The sequence below is a fragment of the Castor canadensis genome, chromosome 3, assembly GCF_047511655.1.
Source record: "Castor canadensis chromosome 3, mCasCan1.hap1v2, whole genome shotgun sequence".
In the NCBI taxonomy this organism is placed as follows: Eukaryota; Metazoa; Chordata; class Mammalia; order Rodentia; family Castoridae; genus Castor; species Castor canadensis.
Genome location: NC_133388.1, coordinates 137014180 through 137027951, shown reverse-complemented (window position 1 = coordinate 137027951; position 13772 = coordinate 137014180). Strand labels below are relative to the sequence as shown.

The 13772-nt window shown below is 36.6% G+C and overlaps 1 protein-coding gene and 1 non-coding gene across 6 annotated transcripts in view; one reads left to right on the top strand and one right to left on the bottom strand.

Moving 5' to 3' along the window:
- The window catches only part of Ube2w (ubiquitin conjugating enzyme E2 W), an 87745-nt gene that overhangs the window by 27157 nt on the left and 46816 nt on the right, over nucleotides 1–13772 (top strand). For all 5 annotated transcript variants that reach the window (XM_074068732.1, XM_074068730.1, XM_074068731.1 and 2 more), the window contains 3 exons: nucleotides 131–233; nucleotides 10616–10771; nucleotides 12397–12472. In XM_074068732.1, coding sequence (XP_073924833.1) covers nucleotides 131–233; nucleotides 10616–10771; nucleotides 12397–12472 — 335 coding nt within the window. The remainder of the gene's footprint in view (nucleotides 1–130; nucleotides 234–10615; nucleotides 10772–12396; nucleotides 12473–13772) is intronic.
- LOC141422045 (U6 spliceosomal RNA) lies at nucleotides 5381–5486 on the bottom strand. Its single transcript, XR_012446710.1, has one exon. It is a non-coding gene; the product is annotated as a U6 spliceosomal RNA (small nuclear RNA).

Sequence of the window (13772 nt, the reverse complement as noted above, 5' to 3'; positions counted from 1 at the left end):
AAAACACATTCAAGACTTATTGGGAGAATAAACAACTCCATTCCCAGTACCTGGCTTCTCAGTATTTCCTTTCTCCTTCTCACCCCAGTCCCTTTTTATCTTAAATTTTAATTTTTTTTTTCTATTCTAGGTGGATTGTAGACATGGAAGGTGCACCAGGTACCTTATATGAAGGGGAAAAATTTCAGCTTCTGTTTAAGTTTAGTAGTCGATACCCTTTTGACTCTCCTCAGGTAATTTACCTTGCTTTTAATTTTTTTATTGTGTTTCTAGATTATAGCAAAAATACTAAATTAGTGATTTTTCTTGTCCTGTTTGGTTTTGTGCAGTGCTGGGGATCCAACCCAGATCTTCATGCATTCTAGGCAAGTGCTCTACCTCTGAGCCACACCTCCAGCTAAATTAATGATTCCTGGTTAAGTAAAAACATAAAAAAGAAACTCATTATAAATGTGGATGAATTTGTTCTCTTACTGTCTTGTTTTTAATTTAAGTCTTATGAACTTTTTATTTTATTGGGCGAGGGCTTTGCTGCTTTTGCGCATCAAAGAACTTAAGATGGATTGTTATCCATGGGTTTTAGCAGAAAAAGAGACAGAAATCTAACCAGGCTTCTGAGTTGTGGAAGAAGTTAGCATTTTCTAATAATTGCAGGCACTTTTTTCTAGATCAGGTGATTGACCTGGTAAAAAGGCGAAGGTCCTGTTGGGAGAAGTGCATCTTTGATTTTCCATTGACATGCTGTCTTTGCAGCCTTGTAATACTTCAAGGGCGGAGTGTGTTAGGAGACCTTAAATACCTGGATATCACCCCTAGATCTGATTGTTATAATTTGAGGCACAGTTAGTTTAGTTAATGGCTTAATATGTAAGACCAAAAGATGAGGGTAGGGTGATAGAGGAACAGTTTTGAGAGCTATTTTATTTCTAGTAAACCATTAATTGGAGGTTAGAGAAAGGGAGACACTAGGATGACATGACCTCCAGCTTCCTGGCTTGGTAAGATGGATAAATGAATTACTAGAACTACTTATTCTTCAGAGAATTATTATAACAAAGTATTTTTTAATTTTGAGGTTTAGGAGATCTGTTGCCTAAAATAATGAGATAAGTCCTCTCTGGTATTGCTTATCTAATTACGTATTTTGGAAAGTGAATCAAATACCTTAAATTCATCCTGTCAGGTGCTAAAATGTACTATTTTGAGGAAAGTCTTTTCTTTGCCACCTGTAACAGAATATTCCAAATATTGCTTAATGTTTTCTTGGCCATAGGAGAAAATAGATGGCTGTCAGTTATCTTATTGTGGTATAAAGATAATTGTTTTAAGCATAGGATTGAGTGGATATTGACTCCTTGAGTTCTAAAGATTTCCTGTGAACAGAAAACTGTGAGACTTTTTGGTCTCATTTTTACAATTTTCATAAAAATTGCAAGTCAGTGGATATATGCTATCATGACAAGGCATCTATAATAAACATCTTTAGACTAACATCAAAAGTAAATGTCTTCCTTATTTTAAAAAACTTACTTCTACTTTCTCTTGTTGACTTCTGGTATCCATCCCCTTCTTACCTACAACCTTTTCTACCTTCAACAACATTTTGGCACACTACACAACAACTCAGATGCTTTAAACTAGGGAGATACTGGAGAAGGCTTATTTTGGAAGTCACAAGCTTTTATCAAAGGAAAACAATATTTCTGAAGATCTGAAACCAAGTCAAAACAGTGTTCACTTATCTCTCCCTCTCTTAGTCTTTTATTCTGAATCAAATGTTGGCTTCAGTTTCATCTGCAATAAATTCTATCATCTACTTCAAATTTCACTTATTCTCCTTTTCGGATTTCACTTGTGCTTGCTCTTTGGATTTTGATATTCTCCAGGTTCCTTTTTCAGTACTCCCTTATTCTTACTTTTCTTCCATCTTCAACGGTCTTAAATAGCTAACTCACAGATCTCCTGCTGTAAGTACACCTAAGGTTTAATTCTAAACCATTTTTGGACATACCTACTTTAGAATTTCCAGCCATTTCAAATTTAACTTACCTAAATTCAGCCCTTTTCAATAATTAAATAAGAAGATGATTGATTGATTTTGGTGGGATTTGGGGTTTGAACTCAGGGGCTTCATGTTTGGAAAGCAGGTTCTCAAAAAGCAGGCGCTCACTTGAGCAACCCTTCCAGTCCATTTTGCGCTGGTTATTTTGGAGATCGGGTCTTGAAAACTATTTGCCTGGACTGGCCTTTAGCCACAGTCCTCTGAGTCTCAGCCTCCCAAGTAGCTAGGGTCACAGGTGTGAGCCACCAGTGCCCAGCTAAGAAAATGTCTAATCTTGAACTCGGTTACTGTTTACCTTCTGCTTTGTGTTAAATTGTTTCCTTTTCCTTACTCTTCTATATGTGTAATGTCTTTTGTTTGTTTGTTTGTTTATTTGGTGTTACTGGCATTTGAACTTGGGGCCTTGCTTTTGCCAGTCAGGTGCCGCTGCCACTTGAGTCGTTCCCCCACCCCCACATGTGTGATTTTTAAAAATCCTTTTGAGATGTTTTACGTCAGCCCATTCCTTATTTATCTTACTATCAGTGTTATAACCCAAGGGTTTTTTAAATCAGTCAGTTGGAGTGTTCTAGTAGCCTCTAGCTCTTTTACTGTACATCTGTTCACAGCTCTATTAGATATCTATGATGGCATAATTATCTCGTGAAATTTTTTTTTTTCTTTTTTACAGTGCTGGAGATCAAACACAGGGCCTTGCACGTGCTAGGCAAGTCATCTACCAGTGAACTACATCCTTTACCTTCGTTGATTTTACATATATACACGTGTATCACCCCTGCCACAACCCTGCATCTGTCCCTATCCCTGTCTCCTTCACATGCCCCACACACACAGTAAAATTTTGAGTGGTTATTTATTTCCTCTGGGATCAAGTCTTTAGCTTGGCATTCAAGTATCTTCAGGATGTGTCATAACTTAATCTTTCTGTGCACGTTACTTCTCAGTATTCTATAGAGTAATGTTTGTATCATACTTCGTAATTTAACTTCATTCTTTCTTTATTTTTTGCTTTTGGCACTGAGGTTTGAACTCAGGGCCTCATGCTTGGTAGGCAGGCACTCTTACTGCTTGAGTCACTCTGCCTTAACTTCATTCTGATTTTATCTTCTAATAGCTCTTATTGAAGTGACTAGGCGAGGTGGATTCAGTCTAATTTTTTAAGTGAAGAAATTGAAGCTTATTTATGGTTTGATAACTAGTTAGTAGAATAGTCAAAGCTCAAAATCCGTGTCTTTTTTCTTGCCTGTGTTATACTGCTGCTTAAATAGAGGTTTTATAATGGAAAAACTGCCTATTTATCCTTACAGTAGTTGTCTCTCAGAAAGTGAAATGTGTGTGAAATGATTATATGTGGAGTGTGAAAAGCTGCAGGGCAGTCATTCCCATTCTTTTGGAATGCTACCTTTTTTTGGTGGAACTGGGATTTGAACTCTGGACTTCCTGAGTCCCAGGAACTGGAATTTGAACTCAGGCTCTCTGCCACATGAGCCATACCTCCAGTCCATTTTGCTCTGGTTATTTTTGAGATGGGGTCTCCCGAACTATTTGCCTGGGCTGTCCTTGAGCCACAATCCTCCTGATTTCAGCTTCCTAAGTAGCTAGGAATTTAGGTGTGAGCCACCAGCACCTAGCTTTTTTTGTTACCTTTTTTTTTTTTTAAGTAGTACTGGGGTTTGAACTCAGGGTCTTGTGCTTGCTAGGCAGACACTGTACAACTTAATTCCTAGCCCTTTTCGCATTACTTATTTGCCACATAGGGTCTCACACTTGCTCGCTTTACTTTTTAAAACCAGTTCATTTTGTGTCCCTCATGTCATAGAAGTTATGTATTCTACTGCGTTCAATTGAGAAATGACAGAACTATTCTGAGGCTAGTAATATTTTTTAATTATTTAAATTTTTTTAGGGTTGGGGTGTGGTTCAAGTTGTAGTACTGCCAAAAAAATGTATTAATCATATCATCATCTGGTTTTAAAGTAAGCATAGTGGATCCAACAGTGAGTGTTTGATGTACATATAGACTTCAAGGTTTGTCCATGCTCTGGGGAAGTGGTTGGGGTCACTCATTTAGACACTCTTTTGGTAAAATTCTCCATTCACCAAAGGTTTTGATGAAGCCCTGTAGCACTGGCACTACATCATTTAGTAGTTCATTTTCCTATGGATTGGGCAGTATTGAATGCATGACACTTAGAACAGTAGAATTCAGGAAGTCTCTCTGGAATAAAACAATCACTCAATCTCAATTGTGACGTTGCTACTTTTGTACTTCTGAACAAGGTCTGTAAGGCCTTTGTAGTATGCTGTTGCCCTCCGCCATGGCTCATTTCTTACATTGCACTCCACTTTATTGTGAAAAGCTCTCTGTGTAAAGTAGGGTGTTTGTTTTGGTCATTTTCTCTAAAAGAAATGAAAGGGCTGGGCATGGTGGCTCACATCTATAATCCCAGCCACCCAAGAGACAGACATCAGGAGGATTGCAGTTTGAAGCCAGCCTGGGCAAAAAGTTAGTGAGATTCCATCTCAACAAATAAGCTGGGCAAAATTCCAGACCCGATTCAGAAAACAAAAGGTGGGGGACTGGGAGGTGTGACTCAATTGGTAGATCACCTGCCTAGCAGTTGAGGGCATCCAGGACACAGGAGAGGGAGATAGGCTATTACAGCACTCCAGGTGAGAGGGGTGATGACTTGCACCAGAAGAATGGCAAGGGGAGATTATGGAAGGTGGACATACTTGGGGCCAATTTGAGAGGTTGAATCAACAAATGTTTGCTGATGGGTTGAAGGGGAGTATGAAGACAGGAGAAAGGGAATACTCCACAGGGGACAACAAATCACTTTGGAAGCAAAAGGGAAAGCAGTGATCTACCTAGGATAGAATGAGAAGGCAAAGAAAACCTATTTGAGTTGGTTAAACTGGGATTCAAGTACGTGAAGAGTTTACGTGAGAAGTATAGGCCAAGACGTGAAAAGATTTGCTTCTTAGACTTGTGAGCATACGCTTTTGTGCTTTTCTGTATAGTTACATGCAGGACTGTAGATTGGAGTAGAAGGGTATTTTGGGGCTGATGAAAGATGCAGTGCACAGGAGCTGAATATTTATCTCAGGCATTTGTGGTAAAATCCTCAAAGCTTAGTATCTTAACTCTGCTGCTTTTCCTTCTACTTTCTCTTTCATGTTAGGAGCTCTCTCCTTCCTTCCAGTACCCACCATTTGTCCTCTTTTCCTCTGACAAAACATTGTATTTGAAAGAAACATATCTGAAAGCATGTATAGAACCTTGAAAATATCTCACTTGTTTTTAAGGTTTTTTTTTTTAATACGGAATGCTTCACAAATTTGCGTCTCATCCTTTACACACTGGCCATACTAATCTTTTCTGTATCGTTCCAGTTTTAGTATATTGCTGCCAAAGAAAGCACTGTTTTTAAGCTTTTCAAATCTAATTATTATCAAAAAATTATTTTGGCACATTGTCTTTTTTTTTTTTTTGGTGAGATTGGGGCTTTGCACTTGCAAAGCAGACACTCTATAACTTGAGTCACACTTTCAGTCTGTTTTGCTCTGGCTATTTTGGAGATGGGGAGGTCTCACAAACTATTTGTCCAGTCTTACCTTGAGCATGGTCTTCCCAATCTCTGCCTTCCAAGTACCTAGGATTACAGGCATGAGCCATTGGCTGGCCTGGCTAACATTGCCACTTAGTGTCCTTAGAGAGAAACCTTGGTTATCTGTATTATAGTTGGGCTTTCATAACTAGCTTGGTTCTTGGTGGTCTCAACTGGTCCCCATCCTGTTTGCTCCACTCCCCTACACTCCACCTTCCCCAGTGCTCAGGATGGGAACCCACATATCTGTGGGCAAACTACCACTGAGTTATTCCCCCTAGCCCCCATGTAGCCTGCTTTGTCTTGCTTGTTTTGTATGTACTATTGACCTAGCTTGACACCATATTAAGTGACTTTCTATCTACCTCCAGGACACTAATCTGAACCACAGTAATATGTTTTCTTTATAATAAGATATCTATATTGCAAGGTCTTTCATTATTGGGCTTGATGTTTGGAAATACTTGAATTTTTTTATTTTACTTTTTTGGTTTGAACTGAGGGCCTTGCACTTGCTAAGCAGGAGCCACACTTCCCAGCCTTCCTGAATTGCATATTAGAAAGTTAATCTCCTGTTTTGTTCTTAGCAAATAATGGTAAGGTTTTTAGTAAAATGTATAGACATAAAGAATAATGCAGTTACAGTATTCAATTTCAATCAGTTGTTGATCATTTTTATTCAGTCATTGTAAATATTGGCAACTATCAAGTTGAATTATTCTTAGAATATTATTGAATTTAAATGGTGAGCCAGGCATGCCTGTAATTCCAGCTACTTGAGGCTGAGGCAGGAGGATCACTTGAGCCCAGAAGTTTGAGACCAACCTTGACAACAGAATGGAGACCCTGTTCAGGGAGGAAAAAATTAGTGGTCATTCATATTCAGTGTTCTTACCACTGTGGTGTCTTTCAGTTTAGACTTTAGTAGACACTAAATTCACAGTAGCCACAAGTTGCCCAGTGGTTAGCTTGTTTAAAATTTTAGGTTGGATGTAGAATTTGCATATCTACTTCCAAAATTACCCTGGGCATACTTCTGTCAGTGCTCACCTGCTATTGAAAATGAAACATTGATAGGGAGATGTTTGGAAAGTTAGAGACCTGGTGACTTCTGATGCAGTCTCAGAACTTCACATGTGATTCATGTACATTAGATGTATGATTCTTTTCTACAATTCCAACAAACAGCTTCCTGTTCAAAAGTGTGACTCCATTTTACTCGGAGGATTTATGCAGTAGGAAATGCCTATATTACAGTTATTAATAACAGCTTAACTGTGTAACTAAATTGAACCTAAAATTACCAAAGTTCCAGTCCATTGAACTATGTTGTAAATCACTTATATTCAGTTGTATAGTTGTATCATTCCTACGTAGTTTTATCAGCTACATGAGACTCCAAATTTTTTTCTTTTTTAACTCTGGAAACACTGTCTTGAATTTTCAGTACTTACTTGGCCACATTAAAAGAAAAACAAAACTGAAGTGTCCCATTTTCTTCTTTGACTTATACTGAATGTTAAACAAATGAGGACGGATAACACCAGTATGTGCTTAATGAAATTCAGCTTTGCCCGTAATATGTTCTTGTTCTCTGCCCGTAATATGCAGAGAACAAGAGTAACAAGGTTTACATTAAAATTGTCTGTGGAAACTGTGCTTAGCAGTGTTTACATGAATAAACTGTTGAAATTTTTTTCTTTGTTTCGGGAATTCATCTCTGGCATGTAAACTCAGCCTTTCCATGTTTAGACAAACTTCTAAAAGTCTGTATCTGGCAGGTTAGGCCCTAAGGGTTGCTATAATATGTTCAAATAATTAAATCCCTCTGGTTTTGGTTGCTGCAAGTTTCAGACTGGTTACATTTGCCTTTCATGAGGCATGTTAAAAAGCCTCTGCTTTTTTATTTAAGGATGATTGAGATTGGATTTAATTTTATTTCAGACTCTTGAGTTCAGTACGGTTTCTGTGATCTTGATTTCTAGCTCTTTCTTTTTTTTTTTTTTTTGATGGTACTGTGGTTTGAACTCAGGGCTTCATGCTTTCTAGACAGGAGCTCTACCACTTGAGCAATCTCTGGTTCTCTTCTGCTTGGATGTCTACTGCTTCTGTTGTAGGTGTGTTCTGTTGCCATTTGTCCTTTTTCTTTTCTTTTCAGATTTCCTTTGTTTCATACATTCTTCTTAGCTCTCAGACTCCATGAGTTAGTTTATGTAATAGTCTTTCTCCAAGAATAATACTGTTCTCTTTCTGCTCTGTGAATTGGTAAATAAAGCTTATTGTGATAATCTTTGTATTTGCCTTGGTGGTTTCTGATATGCACTGATTTATTTTTGCCAAAGAAGGTAACTTAGAGGTTCTTTATTTTTTGGCACTTTCAGAGTACTTTTCCACTTTTTTTTTCTCTTTCTTTTATCATTTACTTACATGTGTATACATTGTTTTCCACTTGATTTCTTGATAAAGAGACATTATGGGGAGGAAGAGTATCCTTTAGATAATAATTGTGGCCAGGGAATCAAAATTCTCCAGGTATTTGTTATGTTCTGAATTTGACCTTACTGGTCAAATGGCTTTTTATGCCAAAATGAATACTCCTTCATAGATCCATAATTGTAAACTTCTACTCTAGATATGTACAACCATTGTGCAAATGCATATGGTGTAGTAAACTATAGTTCATACATAGAAAGTTTCATTAAACAATTGTGGACAGATTCAAGAAAAGCTGCAAGGTTGCTTAGAGCAGGACTTTCTTAGGGCACTGGCACTGATAGATATGACTGAGATTAATGGCATTCTTAGAACACAGCCATTCAAAGGCATAGTCCTTTCACAGTCTCTTCTGTGAGCTGAAAGGAAAATAACTTGATTTTTCTTCATTTGAGACTTTACTTTTGTCCTTCAGCTTTTCTTTTAGCTTTTTTTTTTCTTTTATTCTGGGAGGGGTATATTGGGACACTTATAAAAGAAAAGTTCTTACAATATATCAAATATATTATACTTGAATTCACCCCCTCCTCCACTCTTTTTCCTTAGCTTTAAAAAAAAGAAAGAAAGAAATGGAGTAGATAGCCAGAATTTAAAGGTGAAAAAAATATGCAAGTATTAGACTGGTGGAGGGACTCAAGTGGTACACCACCTGCTTAGCCAGCATGAGGTCCTGAGTTCAAACCCCAGTATCATCCAAAAAGCAAAAATAAATGCAAGTATTAAAGTCATCCTTTTGAAAAACATTCCTTTTGTTGTCTTACATTACAGCCAAAAAAAGTGAGTTCCATATGTCAGTATATTTAAAATGTTAGAATAGTCCACAAATTGTAAAAAAAAACAAAAACAAAAAACTGTTTTGTTGAAATGTAAATATATAATTGTAGTAAAGTCAGATTTGTAGCTAGATGTTTAAAGTTTTTACAAAACCTTAGCAGTGGTAGTTTCCCATACATACTCCACATTAAACTTTGAAATACCTCACTCTGGCCATCCTTATTTCATTACATTCGTTCTGCAATATAAGGAGAAAAAGGATATGCCTAGAGCAATAAATATATTAGTTTCTGTCATTATTTAAGTTAGGATTCCTCAGACGCCATAAGTCTGTTTTGTAAACACTTGGTTTACTGGTAAACTTTTTACAAATTTCATCATGCCAACTGAGTAAGAGTCTGAAAGTAATTATTTCAATTTATTTTCTTATTTTTATTGTTTCTTTTGAGACAAGGTCTCATTATTGCCCCAGGCTGGCCTCAGACTCCTGTGCACAATTGAACCTACTACCTCAGCCTTCTGAGCAGCTCGTAATAACAGTTGAGCTCATTTTGCCCAGCTTGATTTCATGTTTTTAATCAGATCTTCAAGTGATGTGTTTTTCTTTTTATGGTGAGATAAGGAATTAGGAATTACTGTTAAACTGCAGAATAAATATAGTGCTACATTATAAAATTCACTTTAAAGATTTGTGGGTTAAATCAATTTAAATAATTTCTCTGGCACTCGCCTTTGGGTTCTATCCCCAGTACTGCTTGCTAGCTAGCTAGCTAGCAAGCTAGCTAAATAAATAAATAGATAGATAGATAGATAGATAGATAGATAGATAGATAAATTAGTTGCATATATATATAATCATTCGTTTTTTCTTTAATAATCTCATTTTTTTTTTAAATCAGCAAACACTAATACCATGAGGGAGTTTCATTGTGATGAACAAGTTCACCTCCTCCATTATATTCCCATTTGCCTTCCCCTCTTTTTCAAACAGTGTTTGGTGGGTTTTATATAACATTCTTAAATATAAGGCTTCTGCTTTCTTTAAACTACATTGTAGTTCAAATCTGCATACAGATAACCTCAGGACACGTTAATATTTTTCTTCTGCCTCTTTGGAGCTTAGGTAGATAAGCTTAAGACATATAAGTATTAGGGTATTTGTTGAATTATTAGGGCAAAGGAATGAAATAGTAGATATAGAGAAGGTAGAATATACGGCAGTCATTTCCTTTTGTGTGTAACACCTTTGGTGCTAGCATTGTTGTAAGTGATATGGGTGTTCCTAGCATTTGTAATCTATATTGTCTCAAAATTGAATAGTTTTGTTTGGAATTTTAAGAGTGTTTGTTTTTTATATGCAGAATGAGTAGAATTTGAAAAATTCTTAGAAATATAGTTTCCTTTCACTAGTGAAAAGATGCGTAGTAATTTAGAAAATTTAAAGGAATTTATGGAAAATCGCAGAAACAAAATAATCAAGGTTTTTAACCCTACTATATGTTATTCATATAGTGAAACCATTACTGTTAATGGAATAAGCACTTTATCTTATCCCTGAAACTGATTTTGGTTTGTTTTATTTTGTCTTTTAAAAATCAGTACTTGTTTTATGTAGAGAATATTTAGTTTTTGATACTAAAAAATATTAGTGTTACCGAATTTTATTCTTTCCTAGGTCATGTTTACTGGTGAAAATATTCCTGTTCACCCTCATGTGTATAGCAATGGTCATATCTGTTTATCCATTCTCACAGAAGACTGGTCCCCTGCGCTCTCAGTCCAATCGGTTTGTCTTAGCATTATCAGCATGCTTTCCAGCTGCAAAGAGAAGGTAGGACTTTGTAGAATTTTCCAGGTAATCCTCTTCTTTCAATGTAGGCAGGTGAACAGTTTCATCTTACACCTGTGTTCATTTGAAGGACTCATGCCTTTTGTTTTTAAATTACAGGGAATGTCATGTTTAATAATAAGTTGAAAGTTATTTTGGTATCTTTCATTCCAAATAGAGTTTTAAATGTTAAATGGGCTAGAAGTCAGACTAGACTTAATATTTTTTAACAGCACATTTGTGTACCTGTTCTTAAATTATATAAATTGTACTTCCATGAGTATGCACAGGGCAAAAGTGTACAAGAAATTCTTGTTTCTAGATTTTATAGTGGAAAACCCAGAAACAAACATCCTAGCTTCCCCCTTCCCCTGTGTGCCAGTCTCCATCCTATCACCTTTTCCAGGGGATTTCCCAGGAACAAGAAGCTTCCTATCCTAATAAGTAGGTTGAAGAAAGACCATTAACCAATAGAGTTTTCAGGGCTTTTCCTCCTGTTCTCTTTACCAATCCACAGATTCTGTGTCTTAATGGAGGTGAGGAAAAAACAGACCAGAATAAAAAAATCAGATGAGTTAAATTTAGGATACTTTTAAAATATACGTATGCACCTGTGTGTTTAGTGGTTATTTTCTCTCTTCTACAATTTAAACTGCCATTTTTACTAAATTAGAATTTAGAGAACATTTAAGATAATAGTTCATTTTTAAGTGATAGATTATTTAGAATCTGAAACACCCTAGGCCACTGTTTCGCCAAGCAGTTTCCTTGAAATGTTAGGACCCTAAGAGGTTTTTTGGAAAAGCTGGGCACCAGTGGCTCATGCCTGCAATCCTGACTACTTGGGAAGCTGAGATTGGGAGGATCAAACTCCCATCTTGGAAGGCCAGCTGGGATGAATAATTTATGAGACACCCCCCCCCCCCATCTCCAGAGTAACTAGAGCAAAATGAAGTACAGGTGTGGGTCAAGCGATAGAGTGCCTTGCTTTACAAGTGTGAAGCCCTGAGTTCAAACCCCAGTCCCACCAAAAAACAGAAAACCCAACAACACAGTTTCCAACTAAGAGTCATTAATATGCAGTTTTTATATACCATATAACAAAGAAAACCCCACTGCTACAAAAAAAATTAAGAAAAAGAAAGAAAAAACTGGCAATTAAACTGACACGCCATTTACTAAAAGACACATATCCTCAGTCAGGAATATTAAAATGTATAGAAGAAGTACATCTTTGATCAAAATAAGGTACATATATTAATATCACTTTTTAACTTCACTTTCCTCTAAGCTGTGGAGTTTTCTGAGCTGCATCTTAAAGCTCTAACTGAGTTTTTGTTTAAGGGCTTTGGAAACAAGTCTTAATTTATTGCTTCTGTATTTTCTTCTGTCACTTGTTCCCTGCATGTGGGTGTGCATACACACACATCCCTTTTAAACTTTTATGTGTAGGGCAGAGCAGTTTGTACTTACAGGGGCTTCTATATTCCTGTTAGGCTTATTCTATTTTAGAATGTACCTATTTTAACGTTTTTTTTTTTTTTGTTTATGGTACTGCTTGCTAGGCAGATGCTATACCACTTATCATACCCCTAGCTCTTAAACTCTTTTTTGTTTGTTTATTTCAGAGACGTCCACCAGATAATTCTTTTTATGTGCGAACGTGTAACAAGAATCCAAAGAAAACAAAATGGTGGTATCATGGTAAGAAGTTTTAATTTGGAACAATAATTTTTTTAGTACTTTGTCAAAGGTTATATATCTGTTTGCTAAGACTTGGGAAAAGAAAGAGAAGATAAAATGTTATATTTTCATAGTATGGAGAACATTCTTTAAAATTTTGCTTTGCTGTTTTTTTTTTTTTTTCCCCTTTGGCAGTACTGTGGTTTGAACTCAGGGCCTTATGCTTGCTAGGCAGGCGCTCCACCACTTGAGCCACTCTGTCAGCCCTTAACTTTGCAAGATATTGAATGGATAAAGTAGACTATATGTTGTAGGTATAATACAATTAAAACCTAACACTACTTTAACATTCTGACATTTGTGGTAGAAGTTTTGATGCCTTGTGTACTCATTTAGTTATGATACTATTCATAGTTAGGGAAAATTACATTTAGTGCCTCACTAAATGTAGCTTCTCTGATTCTAATGGATATCCTTCAAAAAATTTGAAGTTCTGCTACTTTTAGTTTCATGAACAAAGTACTCTTTCTCCCCCCAACCCCCTTATGGTAAATCAAACCCAGGGCTTCAAGCATACCACTTTGATGTGCCCCCAGCTCTTTGGTTGTTTTTTATTTTGTTTTATTTTTGAGAAAGGCTCTCACTAATTTTTCCTAGGCTAGCCTTGAACTCTCAATTCACCCGTCTTTGCCTCCTGATTAGCTAGGTTTATAGACATGTGCTACCTCCCTTTGCTCATGAATAAGGTATCCGTGATAATTTTAAATTCCTATTTTCCACCAGGTGCTGGTGGCTCACACCTGTAATCCTAGCTATTTAGGAGGATCATGGTTCAAAGCCAGACCAGGCAAATAGTTCAGGTGACCCTATCTCAAAAAAAAAACCATCATAAAAAAGGGCTGGTAGAGTGGTTTAAGGTATAGGCCCTGAGTTCAAGCCTCAGCACTGCAAAAAAAAAAATTCCTGTTTTCCTTATAAGGGTAATAGTGACTGTAAAATCAGAGCTACTAACATCATTTCTAAACTAATCTTGGTGCTTCCCCAAAAAAGATACTTTAAATTTAAAACAAAAATTTTCTATTCCTCAATGTACTTTTTATGTGGTGCTAGGGATCACACCTAGGGCCTCACGCATGCTAGCAGGGCCTTTTACTACTAAGCCACTCACCCAGTCCTCTCATTGTAATCATTGTACTTTTTGAGTGAATAGAAATTTATCCCCTGTGATTTTATATGGTTTTGTTGTTCTTATTGTTTTCAGTACTGGGATTTGACCTCAGAGCCTTGAACCACTTGCTAGGCAGGCGCTCTACCACTTGAG